Genomic DNA, 18558 nt, shown 5'->3' with positions numbered 1-18558 from the left:
TAGAAAGAGAAATAATCAAACGCCCAGCTATAGAGCTGCTGAGCATCCAAAGGTTAAAAGGATGGTTAAGTTAACGCCGTATGAAAGCTGAATGTGTCTAATTTACGGTAATATAGACATCCTAAATAAATCTTATCCAGGCAGATATTTGGAGGGGATACTCTCCATTCAAAAGACATCTTTACATTCTGCATATAAATAAAATAGCTAAAAATACTTGAAACTTTAAATGTTAAAAACAGAAGACAGAAGAAATCATGAGTTGATTTCATGGTGTTTTTCCTCTGTATTGCGTAAATAAAAGTAACCACTCCCTTCTCTTTCATCCACAGTAATTATGAAGAAAACTGTTGTGTGAGGGAGCTCTATATAGATTTCCGTCAGGACCTAGGTTGGCGTTGGATCCATGAACCCAAAGGCTACTATGCAAACTTCTGCTCAGGACCTTGTCCTTACCTCCGCAGTGCTGACACCACACACAGTTCAGTAAGTAGTGCGAGGACATGAACACAAAAGATAGAAGATAACACCTAGATAAAGTGGCTTGCAAAACTATTTAAGCCCCTTGTAAGTTATAACCATATATATACCGTTATAACATATTATAATTTGTATATCTCAGTCTTTGTTTTCATTGTGAACACTAATACAATAGTAAAGGCCTACCTCTACAGGCAAAATAAGTTGTGTTTTAAATATATATTATTAGAGACATGTCATAATTTGCCTTCAAAGTATTTACGATAAAAAGCAAATCATAATTTGGAAGTTTTTTTTTATATAATTGTGAAAATGGTAATGATTTTTAGGGGGGTTGAAGAAGCCATGTATACAGATACCCATGTCTGTGGTACAAAGACCATATGGAATAAGAAATGTACCATTGAAAACTATACTGAAAGAAAATTATACTGTACATATTCCATATACTGCTGTCCTTCACAGCTTTTGAGCCTGTTCAACACACTAAATCCAGAGGCCTCAGCCTCGCCGTGCTGCGTGCCTCAGGACCTGGAGCCCCTCACCATCCTCTACTACGTGGGCCGGACGCCCAAGGTGGAACAGCTCTCCAACATGATAGTGAAATCTTGCAAGTGCAGCTGAGATCTTTGATCTGGGCCCCCCAAGCAGGTTCGGACCTGACCAAACATCCATGGTAGGACAGAGAGGGGGGGGGGGGGGGGGTGTGTAAGAGAGAGAGGTGGGGGTGTTGAATAGATATAAGAGAGAAGTGTACAAATGTGAGTTAAAATATAGAGGGAGAAAAAGATGAACAAAGAGGGAAAACAGGCTTGGCTCAACCAGACTATATCTCAGCTTGGAATTTGCTGGGATATAATCTGGTCGCCCTCTACAGAGAGAGCTTTGTGTCTCACATGTTCTGTTCTGTCCCACAGGTTGCTGTATGAAAAGGGGTTTGTTTAAGTGATAACATAAAACTGCTTGTGTTATTAAATCAGTAATGCTGGAAGACTGCAGGTCAAAGGCTGATTCAGTTGCTCCTTGTTTATCTCTGTGGTCTATGACCACAGGAGAGCACACCAAGAAAAGAGAGAAGTTGACACAAAAAAATTACCTCTAAGCATCTTCCTAAATTTTAAAAGCAACATCCGATGGCACACTTCCGTATTTCCATGCCTTATATCTTAAGTCTTCTAAAGACGCTTTCCCTTCAATCATGAGATTTTCTTTGAAAAAAAAATAGCAGTGATTCCCAAGTTCCCAGTAATCTGCACTGATTGCTTAGAGAAACAAAGGAGATCGAAATAAAACAGAAAACAGAATGCAAAACCACAATGGAAATGGAAGAAATAAAACAAAATAATGCCAATAAAGTGATGGACATATTCAATATCTAAAAGCTTTAAGGTATCATTTAACAAGAATTTAATTTGGCTTGACGGTGTGAACATTTATCTTGACCACAAACTGTAAGTAATTTTATTATTCTTTAAATAGCTTTTAAGACCAGGACAACAATGTTGAATATATTGTATTTTCTGTCTGTTAAAACTCAGCTTGTAGCTGAACCCTTTCTGCAGTACAACCTGTTGAAACTGGTCTGAGCGGTAATGGACAAACCATCCAAGTGCAAAGGTCAGTTAATGGAAGATTTGTGGTGCATAGATTTTGTATTGCTCACATGCCCATAATGGTACGGATAAAACAGGTCTCATACTGTAAGTGTTGAGAACCATTTCATTGTTTTCTTTTGAGTTGTCTTTGACAACAGGCGGCATTGAAAGAACAGAAACAACTAGTTTATTCTACAAACATCCTTGATTATCCTTTACTGACAATAAGAAATAGTAAGGATGGGCTAATGAATAGCAAATCTTCAGCATTTTTACATAGATAACCCCATGTAGTCTATTACAACTGTATAATGCTCTGAAAACTATATTTGAGTTGTGAACTTATTTCATTAGTTATGATGGCAAATTGGAAAGACATGAGCAATTAATTGATTCAATTAATTTGTGCTAGATACAAATTTCAATAATGCCCATCCAAGGAAGGAATTACTACTCTACATGTGAAGATACAAAACTTTGTAACACAAAATTCTGTCTTAAAACATCCTCTATTTCATTCAGTCAGTTGAAAAATTATGTCAGGAATTATACTTCCTCGTTGTACATTTATTGAAGAGCAGAGATGCACATTGAAAGCAAATACGTATCAACCAACAACATTTTAATCTCGATAAAAGTGGTATTGCTTTTCTGTTGAGGATGTGCTTTGTGGGTAACCATTAATATTAATATGCAGACATGAATAAAATCCATGTTAAATAAATGGCAGATAAATATGTCTGTGCCTTACTTCATTTTTTGGGAGCACATAACAAAGAGGAAAACAGTGATTTTATTACATATTCTTTCTTAAATAAAATGAACTGTCAAGCACAGGTCCTCTTGGATTGTTTGCCTTGTATGCATTAAGCTTGCCATGTTATTTTACCTCTAACTGTAAGTTTGCTTTTTTCTATGTGTATGCCAAGTGTAACATGGTAATTTGTAACATTTCTGTCAGTGTTCTAATTGTAATGTGATATCTTACTCGTACTGTTGAGAAGCCAGCATATTAACAGCGTAGTTTATCACAGTAGATACGGTGAACACAAATATAAATGCAACGTGTCAAGTTTTGGTCCCATATTTTCAATTATAAAAGGTATTGTATTTGTGTATGCTCACAACAAACGTATTTTAATCTGTCTGTGCCCAAAGCTGCATTTGTAGCTATAGTAACCAGTATGCAAAATACCGGGTGTCAATCAGGAAGGTCTCATTAACAGCCGGATCCAACATCACCCAACACCTCGTCCTCCTCTGTAATATCCACATTATGAGCCAACTGGTTTAGCACTGCTGCATAAACAGCACAATAACTTTGTCTTTCCATGCCGAGAGGAGCAATAAATTATCATATGCTAGGGAAGGTCTGAGGGCTGAATATGACATTCACATTAGATTTGTGCTGTAAGGTAACATAATAACTATTGTATCTAACAGAAAGGATCACAAAGGGCTTTGGTGGATGTTGTGATTTGCACTGTTGGCTTATCTTCACATGCCACTGGGAAGCACGGCAGAGTAACCTAATGAGAGATCAGTTTATTGTTCACAGAAAGCATTGTTTACTCCAAATCACAGACTGATTTTTTGAACTGTGGAATTCGGTAAAATATGATTGTGATGGTTGTGTCATGTTGCATTCATATTTTTGTTCTATATTACACCTTGTTCAGTTAAAGCTCCTGTGATGGGTTATCCCTACTAATGAAATTAGCAATAAATCAAGAAGGCAATTAAACCCCAACTTTCCCATTTGTGAGATGTAAAAATGTATTTTTCTGAGGTAAGCCAGTTGAAGGTACATGTCAGTACTAGCTTCAATTAAATGGATTATATTTCTTCATACAATTATGTCATTGGCTTGTCATTTTCTTTTTCGATCATGAAGTACATCTGTGTTTAAGAAGCAAAAGGACACGCTGACCTAAATGCATTCACAGACAGCTTATTGCTATGCTTGGCAGACTTCTGAATGAACTCTTCCATTGTTGTTTGTCAGAAGCGAAGAGTGCAGGGCCAGAGCTGTGAGTTTGAAGGCAGTACTGTATCTCCAAGCCTCTGCTAGAGGACCACAACATTTCTGGTAACCAGGCTCTCCTAGAGACTTGACACATCCCCATTAAACATTAATGAGCAACCAAGTCTTCTTGGTTTAACTGATTAATTAGTTGTAGTTTCATCCCACAAAAATCAAACATGTTTTGTGTTGTGCGTTATCTATGCAAATGTGATTTTGCATGAGTGTGTAACATCTTCAATGTTAAACTCCACAAGATTGCCTCAGAATTACTTACAATTACTTACAAGAATTACTTATAAAATAGGTAGTCAAAGATCACCTCCTTAGTTGTAAAGTGTTCTTTTACATTGTGGTGTTTGAGGTACCCTTCAAATATAAATCTTGCATTTTTAAAACAAAACAAAAAAACATTTATCATGTAAGATCATTACGACAAGCTCTGGACCAGAATGAAATTCTGCATTCTACAATGGTACAGCTAATGCTAATGCTACTGCCTAAATATGCAGGAGGCAAACTATTATTTGAGTGTTCGGACCAATGCAAAATGGCCATGGGACATATGTTTTCGGTGTGTAGTCTGGACAGAGATCATAATTGATATGGAGCCAAATACGTTTGTATGGATGGAGCTTGCTTTATTTTTAACGCAAACAGAATAGTGTAGATATTGCCTTAGGGTTTCCCAACGGCATTGTAAGTGCTATCATCTTCCCCTACCCCCATCTCCCCATCCATGTAATGTCTGAGGCCGGGCAAGAAATAAACAAATCAAAACAGAAACATTACTAACAGACTTTGAATTATGACATCTCCCCATCCATGTAATGTCTGAGGCTGGGCAAGAAATAATCAAATCAAAACAGAAACATTACTAACTCACTGGATTATGACATCTTCAATTCCAAACACAGAAAACTTGTATGCAACTAATAACGTAGACTGAGTGTGCCATTTTTGACGTACTGTGACATGGATGGAGTGGTGGAGTGGGACACTGAACATTTGGAGATTTCAAGCTCCAGCACAGGGCCTGACGGGAGGGGGTGTGTTGGAGCGTGACCCAATTTGGCCCGATTCCTATTTTAGGGGGAAATTCGGGGCCACTTAAAACAGGTTGTCGCCGCTAAAATCTTGAGTGGTCTGTACCCATTTTATATGCATCTCATACTTGCATGTCAAATCATTATAGTTGTTACCACATTGTTACCACGTTACTGTTGTTAACACGTCTTACTGATCCTAGCACTCACCAGCCGTTTTTAAACTGACAAGTAACTGTTAAAAACAGCACTCACCGACGCACTTATTCTTACTGTACTCTAATGTTTTTTTAAACTGTCCTAAAATTGTGAGAATTGTTCTAAAACTTACTGTTTACCATGTTGTTAGTCGCTTTGGTTAAAAACGCGTCAGCCAAATGTAATGTAATGTAATGTAATGTAACGTTATTACCAGGGCTGTGGGGAGGGCCCGCGGGGACTGAGTGGCTGTGATCTCACATTCTAGGCTGCTTGAGGACACAGCACAGAACTAACACAAACAGCAAAATCATGACCATTTTAAGCTCACAGTAATTAGCCCAGCCTCAAAATGTAACCAGCCAACCGGGAATTCTACCGATTCGTTTTTTACTGGTTATAAATTGTGACATGGGGTGTGTTGTCAACTGAACTTGTAGTAGTCCCCTCTAGCCACTTTTACAGTAATTTAAACATTTTACATTCAGAAAGTACAAAACGAATATACAAGACAAAAATCAGAAGACAAACTGATGTAAAAATGCCCCTGTTTATTTATTTTTGTGTACATGGTTTTGGCATATCTCTTTCATAAGAAACTGTGCATGTGTTTCCACAGGTGCTGAACATCCTAACACAGGTACAAAAAACAAAAGCTGGCTGACTCCAACACAATCTTTACATTGTGATTGGCTGCTACTGTTGCCATTTTTCCCCAATGGACTTAGAACATGTGATTGGAAGGATTGGGAAATTGCAAGCACAGCTAATGTTGGTGTTGGATGGAGTAATGTCACAAAAAACCTTTCAATTGTCTGAAGAGGGATTTGTTACTGCCTGGGCATCTTGTCTGCACTTCTACATTGTTTGAGATAAACAGGTGTCACTTGATTTTGGATTGGTCCCTTGGTTTCTTTAAAAATATACATCAGATCAGACAATTTCCTGTGAGACCAGTGATCACTTGTCTGGAAAAGAGGAAATCTGAAACCAGAGGAAGTTCAGAGACAAGCAACTGAATCTAGGTCCTGTGGAGACGACTAAAATACCATGTGAAGAGAGCAGGAGTTCAGTAGCAATCCCTGTGGAACAGACATGTCCATGTCATCTCTGCTTAGATCCCTGAGTGGCTGTACACAACCAGACCTGCAGATAAAGATGTAGACAGAGCAGAGAAACATTCTTACTGTATTTAACAACTGAATACCCTGCAACCACCTTGAAATTATTACAGTGAAAATGTAGGCCTCAAAAGTCATTCATAGAATAATACAAACATATTGCATACCTCATCTTGATGTCAACATTTGAAGAGCGCTTTTGCAAACATAGATAATAACAAGTGAATATACAGATCATCGCTGGCCTTTAGATCTTTTCTATGGTTTTCTACTTAAGCAACGCAACTCATATCAAAGTTGACCAAAATATTCCGGGTCAAGCTAAAAAACGATTGGCTGGGAGCCGTAGACAAATAACGCTGCCTACGCCGTCCACATAGCAGTGATTAGAGAATCCATGGGGGTGGATAATTTCACTTCAGTAAGTGGTGTAGAAAATAGCAGGGGCCCAAGCACTGATCCCTGAGGTACACCAGTGGTGAGGTCATGACACTTTGACCCCTGTCCTTGCCAGGACATGCTGAATGAATGTCTATTGAATTATGATTCAAACCAACTGAGTGCCTTCCCAGAAAGTCCAAGTTTAGATAACGCAGAGAGGCCAGAATGATCACTCTTAAAACCAGACTTAAGGGTCAGGGTCAAGTAAATTACTTTGAGATTGTTTCTCTATGGAATGATGTGACAGGGGAACTCTAGACCGTTCAAACGTTTAACTCATGAGGTCTCATTGTTTCAACAACTAGTCTTAGCCAAGTCAGGGAGCTATGTATTTAACTGAGTATAACATAATGACAATACATATTAACAAATTTTAATCCTTGTGTTTTTTGAAGTCATGTTTTGGAATTCTAGCGACATGGGCCATGTCCAGGTGAATATGACCTTAGCTTGTTAATAATATAAAGCCCTTGATGTCCTGAGTGTAAGTGTAAACGTCCTTCAACTGTATATTCTTCATTTTCATCTCCACATAAATGGTCCTGCACACCTTCTGTTATGTCACTCTTTAGTGATGTCACTTCCTCTCTTGTCCCTTGTCTTGTTTCCGTCTTCTCTTGTCCTCTCTCTCTTTCCCTCTTCTGGTTCCCCTTTTGGCCTTTTCCATTTCTTCATTCTTCTAAAACAAAAGGAAATTCCTTGTGCAGTCTGAGCTACTCTGTTTGCCTTCCCAAACAGTATTCTCTTTCATTCCTTCTCCACAGATTGTTTAGTTTGGTGCTCTTAAACACGCTGAGGCCTTTCAGGATAGACAAATGAAAACACCACCCTGACTTTCAATGCACTGCTGCTGGAAGCAGCTTTTCCTTGCTCAGCAAGGAAACACAGAGCAAATGTCACAGAAAAAGACTCACAGAAAAAGACACTAGAGTCAGACTAGAGTCAACCAATGTTTCATAACCTTTTCTGTAACACTCAGTGAGGTGTACTCTGACAGGCATGGCAAAATGATTGTGGGAAGAAAGACAGTAAATACAAAATGCCAAACTGAAATGAAACATCTAATGAACAGGCTTCTAGATGGTAAACCAAACTCCATCATTGAAACAGAGAAAGTTTTCAGATTTAAAATGAATTCTGGCCGCTATAGCAAACCAACGAAAAGAGGCTAGAAGAGGAGTTGCATGCACCATCTTTGGCAGATTAAAGACCAGATGTGTCATCTGCAGTGGTCTCGCTACACTTGCAGGTAGACCTGTAAACATTGCATTGCAAAAGTCTAACCTGTAAATAACCACGGCCTGCACAAAAATATTGTGCAGCATATTGCGTGACCTCTGAATAATTAGTGTGAATAGACAAGACCTCATGACTGATGCTTTATACTCTGATGATGAACCAATGATGATAAACCAAGCTTTATGTTAGTATTTTGAGGGATAGCCAAACTCGCTGGGAATAACAGGGATACGGAACATGAAAAGGTAACAGAATCATTTAAGCCCCCCTGTGTAAAAAATTCTCCCATCTAGTGGTTAGGAGTTATATAGTAACCAACGCCTCGTTTAGAACTATGAGAGCTGTCACACATCAAAACTGGCACTAGTTCTTGACTCTTAGGCAAGTCGACTTTGCAAACTTCTCTCTGAATAGGCAATAACAACATATTAATACAATTGTGTGTACTATTGTATTGTATTGCTTGTGTGTGATGCCAATGGAACACTCTTTCGGACAAGGAATAAATAGTTTCATTTTGCCTGTTAACCGACCTAGTTAGCTGATGTAAGCACAGTAAACGGAAAGTGAATGGGAACGGCTAGTTATGTTCGCTAGCTAGGTAGCAGCTAAGGACCTTGGTTAAACTTGTATATTGTTGCAAACTAACCTGAAATAACACACGTTCAGCAACTTTGTGGTAGTCTACTAGTCCTAGCAAAACTATGTTCGGTTAGGTTGTCAACTGTCTCTGGGTCTAGAAACTAGAGATCAAGTGAGCCGGTGACAGATCAAACAAAGTTATTTTTCTCTTTATTTATTTCGTTGGAAAATAAATTCAATGTCGGATTGTTAGGAAAATATATGACTTGTAGAAACTGGGCTCGTAACATTGCTGAATGTAGGGAAATTCTGCAGATGAATCCAAGCCAATGTTTTTCTATGCATGCAGACGCCAAAGACTGAGCTGTATTTCGCATATGTCCCTTGATGGCCACCGTTATTTTAAAATGGTGCACGTACGAGTGAGTCGACACTGTGCTATGTAAATGTAAATGAGGATTTCTAAGGCAATAGGTATGCTTTGATTTGGTGGTGGTCGTAATTAAACTGTGAATGGGGCCACATTTATGAATGGGAAATGTTGATTAACAAACAACTGAAAACGTTACACAGGGGACCTTTAAAAATACATTGTGTGAAGTCTCTTTTTTTCATTTTGTAAAGTAGCTGTGTAATAATCAGGATAACGTATTGTATAAAGTATCGGTATCAGAAAATAAGTCCCTTTAGGACGCACTGTTGGGACTTATTTTCCGATACTGACCGACTGACAATACATTACCCCTTAGGTAAGGAATAATAATAATAATAATAATAATAATTGATAACTGTGTATTACATTGTTAGTACTAGAAGAAAAAAAAATGGGGGAAACACAATCACCATCGCCACTAATACTAAAATAAGTTAAAAGTAACATTTTTCATTCTATTTTCCAACATCAGCTTTTCTGTTTTCCAGCATACTTTTAGCTCCCTTTAGTTTCTAAGTTTCCTCTTTAGTATTTGTTCTTCCTTTTCTGGAATGTACAGTATCTTTCTTTACTCCCTGCAATAACTCTAAAAGTCCTCCAATTTTACTGCCTCTTATTTTCCTCCTTTTTGTATGAGCCCTTTCCCCAATTCTCCTCTTTGTTTCCATCCATGCATTATGCTCCGAAGTAGTTCTGTGTCTCTCTTCCACTCACCCCTGTCACACATGCTCACCACAAAAATGCAGAATAGTGGAGCGTATGAGGGGTCTGGAATTCCACATTCCCTGAGTAAACACAGTAGCTGCCATGAAGGCACACACAGAGGAGCAAACACTGCACCTACCCCTCTCCACTACTATCCAGCAGCTGCTCCACGTCTTTGAGCTTAAATGTAGACTAGGCCATAGCTGTTTACCCAAACCTAACTATTCCCAGTACTATTACCCCCACTATACTAACAACAACAATGCCCTTCTTCAGCAACGTATAGCATAAAGCTTTTTACAGAGTAAAGGGACAAGGTCCCTGAAATATCCTCTGCATCACACAACAAAAAAAAGTTTTTGTTGTAGAAAATGTATGTTGAGGAAGTGCGAACACTGAAAAATGTTACTTTTAGCTTCACGTTAGGAAATCATGTTATTTTGGAGATGAAAGTTGCTTGATAAGTACAGTGCATGTGGAGTGCATAGGCTACATCGGCAAAATGCATCATCCAGATGTCCATTTGTCCAATCAAAATGCAGTGAGTTGTCTCATGGAATTAACAGATGGGTCAAAGAAGGTTGTGTGAATGTTGATGTTTACTTAATTTGTTTACAAAATGTTGTTCTACAAAAGCCAATTTGACGTCAGTCAGAGTGGGAGGTTTTTGAATTTTTTTGTTTTGTTTTTTTTGTCAAGGAGAAGATTAGTCATAGCCTGCGAGATCCAAGATAAATTTAAATTTGCTCTGCAGGTTAGTCTGGCAAGGAGGCCATTGACACCCATTTCCAATTTTCCAAAAACCCAGGTACCAATCAATTGCTTATACAGCATGGGGCAGGCATGTCAAACAAAGACATGGTAGTCATACCATGAAGACATTTTCCTGGTTCTTTTCTGTGAAAAGGCAAATTTGTACAGGGAATTCAAGTAGACTACTTAAGTTAAATTGGAATATCTAACTACCGGTAGTTAGATATTGTTTCAAAGCAAAGTCTGAGGCACTCATAAGAATTAAATAAAAAGCCTTCATCAAGCCAAAAAGTGTAAGCAATTTTTAAAAAACTTAAAAGCCATATGAGAATTTTTATTGAATGCTCATGAGTGCCTCAGACTTTGCTTTGAAACAATTCTAACTAATTGGATCCCTAACTTAAGGGCACTAGGGGAACACCTAGTCCTACACCCTAGCAGCACTCCTTGCTATTTGATTTTGGTATCTAACTGTTGGTGGTCAACACACTACAGACTACCAGACACTACATGTACTTAGCAAGGACAGAATAAAACAGCTTCAACATAAGATAGATAGATAGATACTGTAGATAGATAAGATACTTTATTGATCCCCAGGGGAAATTCAATTCAAATTCTTGAATTTCCCCTGGGGATCAATAAAGTATCTATCTATAAGAGACTGGTCAGAACAATTAATTTCAGCACAAGGCCAGGGAAGAATAATAGTTATGAAACAGAAGTTTGTCAAAGCACAACACTGCTATGTGTATCAGTACAGTAAAGACAACTCACTTGTTGGGACGATGGATGGAAGTGTTTATCGGCTGGACCTTTTATGACTGGTGGCTGGAGGTTTTGAAGTGTGAACAGGAGTTACTTGGGTGGGGCTGAAGGTGCTGTGGATGGCAGAGTTTGACCGTGGTGAGTAGCTCACCACAGTCCTGGCTGCAGGAAGAGGTGAGGTTTTTGGGTGAGGGGAAACGTCATCTGGCCAGCGGTTAACTGCATGAGCAGCCAGAATAGCCTGGAATATGGAGAAAAGGTCAAATTTCAATGAAAACTTTGTAACAGATTAACAGGGAAAGACAGAAATCTCCATTTCCATGTTGTACGTCTCTCCATGGCACAATGACTTCTTAGCAAAATAATGTCTCCAAAAAATCCACTTAGGATACAATTTTGACCAGCTGGCTGACAGCTGCCATTGGTGTTCTAATCAACTCTGGATCAGTTTGTCAGAGTAAGCAACAGTTTCTAAGAGGGGTAAGGCTTAGTGATAGGTCGACTGAGTATGTACTGTATGTGAGTAGGTGTGTGCGATTGGATGTGTATGTTTTTGATTATGAGGATAATTGGTTACCATCTTGAAAAACAGTATATAAGACTTTCATTTGGCTAATGATAATTTCTTAAATCCTTTGGAATTCAGTCCCAAGGTAAACAAAATGCAAAATGGCATTCGCGCCACAAAATTACTCTGGTGCAATGTAATTGATCCCAAATTTAATGTTTCTTCTTTGGCCCATGCTACACCTTTCAAGTAGTTAACATAATCCTGCTTGAACAAACAATCCTGCCCCAACCCTGCTATACGCCCCATTTCTGTACAACTACTTAATTGAATCAAACGCTTCATTGGCCTACTGTACAACCTCTGCCAGACAGAGGAAGTTAAAGAGAAGCTAACAATAACTTCACAAATAGTTTTTGCAGCTCTGTCCCAATAAAAATATATTTTTAGAAAATATATTTCATCCCTTACCAAAACACCACTACATATTTTCTAATCAGACTAAATTCACAACTCCTTGGTTTTGCCCAACATGCTTCTATTTAACAGTTACGGTTAATCATTTCCAACACACACTTCTTCAGCCTTGCATGGATTTGCTGTTCCCTATACAGTCATTGCATTATGTGTACATGTTGTGTACAACATGCATTTAGATTACACTAATGAGGTGTGTACCTCATCTACACATTAGTGTAGATTATACACAAGTCAACATGCCCCGCAAAGTAAAAAGTGTTTGATTACATGAAAAATAGATTTTTCTAGAGAGTGTGTGAGAACACGTCTGAGAGTGTAATTGAGGGAGAGGTCGATGGTATGCGTGTAAGTGTGTGTGTGTGTGTGTGTGTGTGTGTGTGTGTGTGTGTGTGTGTGTGTGTGTGTGTGTGTGTGTGTGTGTGTGTGTATGTCTTGAGTGAGTGAGAGTGAGTATCGCAGAACTATGTCTGTTGATGAAAGAGTGGTCTGGGAGGTTGGAGGGTCAGGGGCGGAGCCAGGAAAATGCACCTTTCTTTTGCTGCCAAGTGGCCACAAGCCAATCTTGGAGCCACAGAGTCTGCACCCACTTACTGGAACACGAGGCAGAGCACCAGGGCAACGCAACACACACACACACACACACACACACACACACACACACACTTTCCTTCTTTCTCTCGCTTTCATTTTCTTCCATGTAGTCACATGCTCGCAAACAATCCATTTAACTGGCAATCTAATACTGGTGATTAGATACTTTACCAAATATTCCCAAGGAATGGTTTAACAACCAAGCTAATCTACCAAAGCTGCATGTAAACGCTCCCTTGCCTTGCTACTGGTGGCATGAAAAGTGTCACTGTTACAGACCTGCACCGTATCTTTGAGGTACTGTATGTTGCTACCAGAGGTCCACTGTGCTGCTGACCTACACGCTTCTCTTCCAGCATCTAATCAGAGAGGTATAGGACTGTGTGACTGATAGTGGAGTTCTCGGAGAGGTTCAACTACTAGAAGTCGTTGAAGCTACTGATCTACAAGATGCCCTTCCAGTGTCTGTCAGTGTTCCTCCCGCACCAACAGGCTCACCAACATGCTGGATGTCATGGCCATAAGATATTATCGAGACAGAGATTATTGATTTTTTTAAAAAGATACATTTTTCCTTCAGATAGTACAGTGAGGAGTGATAGAATACGAGTAGGAGAGAGGGTGGGTGGGGTCGAGAAATGACTGTGGGTCAGACGCAAACCGTGGGCACTCGGATCGCAATGTGATATGATTAGAGTGCTTTGTTGTATGATTAGATATGGCTTTGTTAATGACATTTTTCATCAACATTTTCAATGACAAAATGAACACCGCTTGTGTAATAGAGTGACTCACCTGGTGCCGGCTGCGACTCTGACAAAGCAACTGACTGGACTTTTGCTTCTGTTGTTGCAACTGCTGAATAGCAAAGTGAAGCTGGTAGCTACCAGCAGAAGACTGGTTGCTGTCTGGAGGCTGTATGGCCCTTTGGTGGGCACCTCTGTCCCATTTGGTCAAGTATTCTTGTGTGGCCTTATGACTGAAGGGGTCAAAAAAGAATCTCTGGGTGAGAAGGTTGGAACATTCTAAAATATCTTTGAAAATGTCATGGCAGATATGCCAAACCTTTTTGATCAGGAAAGAAAGATTATGACCAGTTTGCACTTACCTTGAAGCACTGTAAAAGCTGGATTCTGAGAACAGACTTTTTGGCCAGTTCTGAAGACTTTGGCTGAGGTGCAAACTATTCTTTCTAAGAACCCCACTGGAAAGACTCAGGTTGGTCAACTGCAAAGGAGGTGGAAAATGATTTAAATGTTTAGAAGACCCCCTCCAGCAAAAATGTATTATTTTTTAAAAAATCTTTTTAGCATGTCAATTGAGGGGGTTTCTTTTGTGTTACAACACATACCATAAGCAAAGTAAACAGTAAATGTTATAGCTGAAGGTTTCTGGTTTGGATTTTCAAATTAAAACAGCCTGTTTTAAACACTACTACAATAAATACTACTACCAGAGGATGACAGTCCTGATGTTTAGATACCAGGCAAAGTGTGGTCGAAGGAACAGGAGGTATAAAGAAGTAGAAGGGAGGAAGAAAGGAAATACATGGTAAGTGCATGTTAGGTGTATTGGGTTGCTGAATGTGTTGAGAGAGCAGGTACTCTTGGAAGAGAAAGTTTAAACTTTAAGTGTCCTTTGTTCTTTAATCCACTAATTTGTAAACCACTTTGAACTTATCAATGTGTATGTGCAATGGTAGCCAGTAAATCTCACTCCCCAACATGCTAAGCAAAGTTCTATTGATAGATGCTAAAACCCATGAGGTTGAGCTCAGGCTCTTGCGGGGCTGAATCAACACAATGCAGCATGATTATGAATTTTGCTGTAAAATTAACTTGCCTTGCTTGATAGAGTTTTAGTTTTGTTAGTTTTTCTTATCTTCTACTGTCTCTATTGTACAGTGGAGTTTTGTTATATGTATATACTTATATTTACCCTTTCTACTGTAAGTGCATGTTGTGTGTGATGTCTGTATGCTACTGAGACCTTGAATTTCCCCTTGAGGATCTATCTATCTATTCTAGAGTTCTCTTAATTAATCAAGGGAATATGCATGTAAAATATCCAGAAATAGACATGTGCTTGATGGATATATTCACAAATGAAATGGCGTACATAGCGCCACAACAAACTGTTTTTTTATTATTAAAAAAAATATTCATTTAGCCATTTGTTAAGTCAATATAATCACCATGGCATCTGAATCTTTAACTTTCCGTCAAGAAAAGCACTCACGTTTTGTGTCATCATAGTGATCTGGCTGGAGGTTGAGCGCTGTTGTGCCGCCTGCTTCTCCACCAAGTTTTTCAAGGCTGTTGTGATGGCTTGCTGGTGATGTTGAGACGACAGAGAGTCCAGCTCTTTCAGAACTCCACCTGAGCCAGGGTTAGACTTTTTGAAATGGCTCTTTGATCTCTCTGACAGAGTTTCTGGAGGGAAGAAGAAAGAAAGAAAATTACATTAGCGCATTCGGTTGAAGATAATTTCTACATGCAAAGTTTTGGGGTGTAAATTTGGTGATTGGTGCAGGATTCAATTAGGCTTCAGATGCTTTGTACATTCAATTGATGATAAAAATCATTAACTGGACTAGCATTACAGCCTGGCCACGCCCACCTAGATCTCCTATGAACCCCATAGTTCATTAACGCTTCCATCGGTCTGCAGATTACCTGCCCAAGGGGATGACGCTACAGTTTCAAAATTGTCTGTGGTAAACAGTAGTAGTAACACCTACAAACATCAACAATTGCAGTCGGAAGAATGTGTTTATTTACAGCAAAGATATGGCCCACATACATTGTTTTCTAACTGTCGTTTATTAGTTTGTAAAGTTTAGGCTAAGTATGAAGTAACGTTATGAATCCCTGATCAATGTGATTGAAATCATTGGTCCAGCATAACCAAAGTTAGCACAAAGTCTAAGCCCGTTGCGATGCGAGTGTTGCAAAGGTTACCCAATCGTGAGTGACCACACCCATTCACTTTGTGAATTAGTTTGGTTTACCAGGCTACTAGCATTATGTCATCTGTCCATTTAATAAAAAGAAAATGTATTGCAAAAATCTTCCGACATTTCGAAAATTCTTTGACCTTTACCTAACACCATGCCAAAGAAACTTGGAAAATAAAGTAAAAGAGAACAACTCTATTTAATGTGACATAAATCTGCCTTCACAATTGGATCCTAGTTCATGCCTTTTAACCAAGAGCAAATTTAGAAGAGTCCAAGACCAAGATCATTACCTGAAACTGTGGAGCTGGGATAAGAGGTCATCTTATGATAAATAGGTAGAGAGCTGGGGGTGGACAATGACAATGGTGTCTTGGTGCAGTCAAAAGTGGTAGAGGACTGCACTGCCTGCAGTGTCCCAGTGGCAGGTGCTGACACCGAGTTGGAGCGCATGGCCTGTGCACGGCCATTGTTGAGCATAGAAGAAACAGGGCTATAATGACCATTTTCAGCATGATTGATGGGATGTGGTTGAGGTTTAGAATAGGTTGTGTGATGAGAGTGAGAATGAGAATCACTTTGGGCCTGAGGTAGAGAAGAGCAATTGTTCACATCACAGTTTAAGGCAGCTGTGTTTGAAGATACCAGGATTCTGTGTTGAGCATTGCTGGCTACTGAAGCATCCGGTTCAGTTCTCGTGTGTGATTTAGCAGTTCTGACATCTCCAGATTTGGTTGTTAAAAGTTCCCCATTTTTCATTCCACTTGTTGACATATCGCTTTGCATTTCACTGATAGTGAAGTTGTGAGGTTTGACCTCAATTATATCAATATCCCTTTGAAGGCCTCTGTTTGTCTGGAGAATTCCATTCTCAAAGGCATTTTCCCTTTGGATTGCACCCATTCGGACATCCTGGACTTGACCAACAGCAGAAGACATCATGGACCCTTGGTAGCAGAAGGGAATAATAAGGAATAGTAGCCTAAAAGGCACTGTTACCACGACTAAACAATTCCAACACCTTAACAAATCTCTTGTCACACATTCCAAATAATCCATTAGGAGTCACTACCAAACACTTCCCAAACTAAAACACTAATACCCCTTCACCCCACCTGAATTCAATATGAACAGTAACCTTTCTATGATCAATGCTGAATCAAGCCGTAAACTCACACATACTGTTTCACTTGCAGAGTACTACATTTATTGTAACAATGTTTCTGTCCACAGACCTTCATCGTTATTCTTAACAAATACTGTAAGTGAAATAGACAAATCAGTTATTTGCTACTAATTCTACTAATACAGGACTAACGAAAGCTCCTTACTTCACCAATGGAGTTCCACAAGGCTCAGTGCTAGAGCCACTCTTGATCATTATTTCTTGTCATTATAGCATCCATCTTCACCTTTGTGTCCACTAAGCCCACTTCATCCACTTGATTATAATTTATTACATGTTTAATGTCCCTGAAAATGTCACACCCAGGCTCACTGGCTCCCAGTATTACAGCACATTTACTCCAATATCTTAATGATGACATTAAAAGCTCTTTGTTACCCTGCTTATCTTTACTGACGTCTGTCAGAACTACACTACCTCCCCTTCCCTGTGTTCATCACATCATCACTGTGTTCACATTGAGGGCCCATTGACAGGGCCTGCTCACAAACTGTGGAACTCTGTTCGTTGTGATTTATCATACTCACACTTCGCAGAGTTAACTCTCTCTGGTTCTCCTGAGCCAGGACAAAAGGTCTTATTATGTGCTGGTTTAGAGTTGTGGCATTTAGTCCCCAAAAACACATTTGCTGACTTGTTTTTCTGGGTGTAGAAGGTTAACACTTCCTCCAAGTCATTTTCACTAGAACAGACCATATTGAAATTAGATAACAAAAATTGTAACTTTGCTGATCTTTCTTAAATGAAAGGGTTGAAATAGGTCTGACCAATCGTAGAGAAACAATGTGGGGTAATGCATCACACTAACCATGCTTTCCTAATAAAGTCTTTGAATACACTTGGATCTATGCAGCGTTCTTCATCGTTGATCTTCTCTAGCTTCTGAACCATATGGTGTGTCTCCTTTGGTCATTCATATTGATTAGAAGCACAAAATAAATATCAGAAATCTCTTCAATAACTATTACTACTTGAGATAACTATCTCTTGGGAGTCTTGGGAATTTTGCATCCTGGGTACTGTTTTCAGTAAACTCTTCACAAATTAAAGGCCTTAAATACATTCATATAAAAAATCATTACAATCACTGAGTAACAAAAGGGTTAAAAATTCAAAACTAGAATGCATTCAAATAGAAACTTGAGGGACACAGTGCCTTGTTGTAACAGCGTATGAACTCCCCCAGCTGGTGTGAGAGGATACGACAGCGGTCCTGCAGTGGCAGCTGGGTACTGGGTAGATCCATCTTCATGTCTTCCTGAAGATTGCTAGCGGCTCGTTTCAAAAAGCGGATGATCAGTTCCTACAAAGGAATAAAGGGTGAGATTATGTTAAGGTGTTGGTCATATTTGGAAATTATAAACTAAAAATACTTGATATTTCCACTTTTCTGGAAAAAAAGGGGGGGGGGGTTAGGAGATTAAGTACAACTTGGCTTTACAAATCAAATGAG

At 39.1% G+C, this 18558-nt stretch overlaps 2 protein-coding genes across 6 annotated transcripts in view; one reads left to right on the top strand and one right to left on the bottom strand.

Moving 5' to 3' along the window:
- The window catches only part of tgfb3 (transforming growth factor, beta 3), a 30531-nt gene extending 26602 nt beyond the window's left edge, over positions 1-3929 (top strand). For both annotated transcript variants that reach the window (XM_042071722.1, XM_042071723.1), the window contains exons 6-7: positions 333-486; positions 946-3929. In XM_042071722.1, coding sequence (XP_041927656.1) covers positions 333-486; positions 946-1104 — 313 coding nt within the window. In that variant the 3' untranslated portion in view covers positions 1105-3929. The remainder of the gene's footprint in view (positions 1-332; positions 487-945) is intronic.
- Positions 3930-5873: 1944 nt separating this feature from the next.
- ttll5 (tubulin tyrosine ligase-like family, member 5) overlaps positions 5874-18558 on the bottom strand; it is a 39382-nt gene continuing 26697 nt past the window's right edge. For 3 of the 4 annotated variants that reach the window (XM_042072176.1, XM_042072178.1, XM_042072177.1), the window contains 10 exons: positions 18262-18408; positions 17914-18008; positions 17633-17787; positions 16213-16866; positions 15202-15395; positions 14417-14431; positions 14072-14190; positions 13759-13942; positions 11394-11625; positions 5874-6488 (listed from right to left, as the gene is read on the bottom strand). In XM_042072176.1, the coding sequence (XP_041928110.1) occupies positions 11419-11625; positions 13759-13942; positions 14072-14190; positions 14417-14431; positions 15202-15395; positions 16213-16866; positions 17633-17787; positions 17914-18008; positions 18262-18408 (1770 nt within the window). In that variant the 3' untranslated portion in view covers positions 5874-6488; positions 11394-11418. The remainder of the gene's footprint in view (positions 6489-11393; positions 11626-13758; positions 13943-14071; positions 14191-14416; positions 14432-15201; positions 15396-16212; positions 16867-17632; positions 17788-17913; positions 18009-18261; positions 18409-18558) is intronic. The other variant, XM_042072179.1, reaches the window with a different exon arrangement.

This window comes from Alosa sapidissima, chromosome 19 (genome assembly GCF_018492685.1).
Source record: "Alosa sapidissima isolate fAloSap1 chromosome 19, fAloSap1.pri, whole genome shotgun sequence".
NCBI lineage: Eukaryota > Metazoa > Chordata > Actinopteri > Clupeiformes > Clupeidae > Alosa > Alosa sapidissima.
This window is presented reverse-complemented; position numbering and strand designations above follow the sequence as displayed.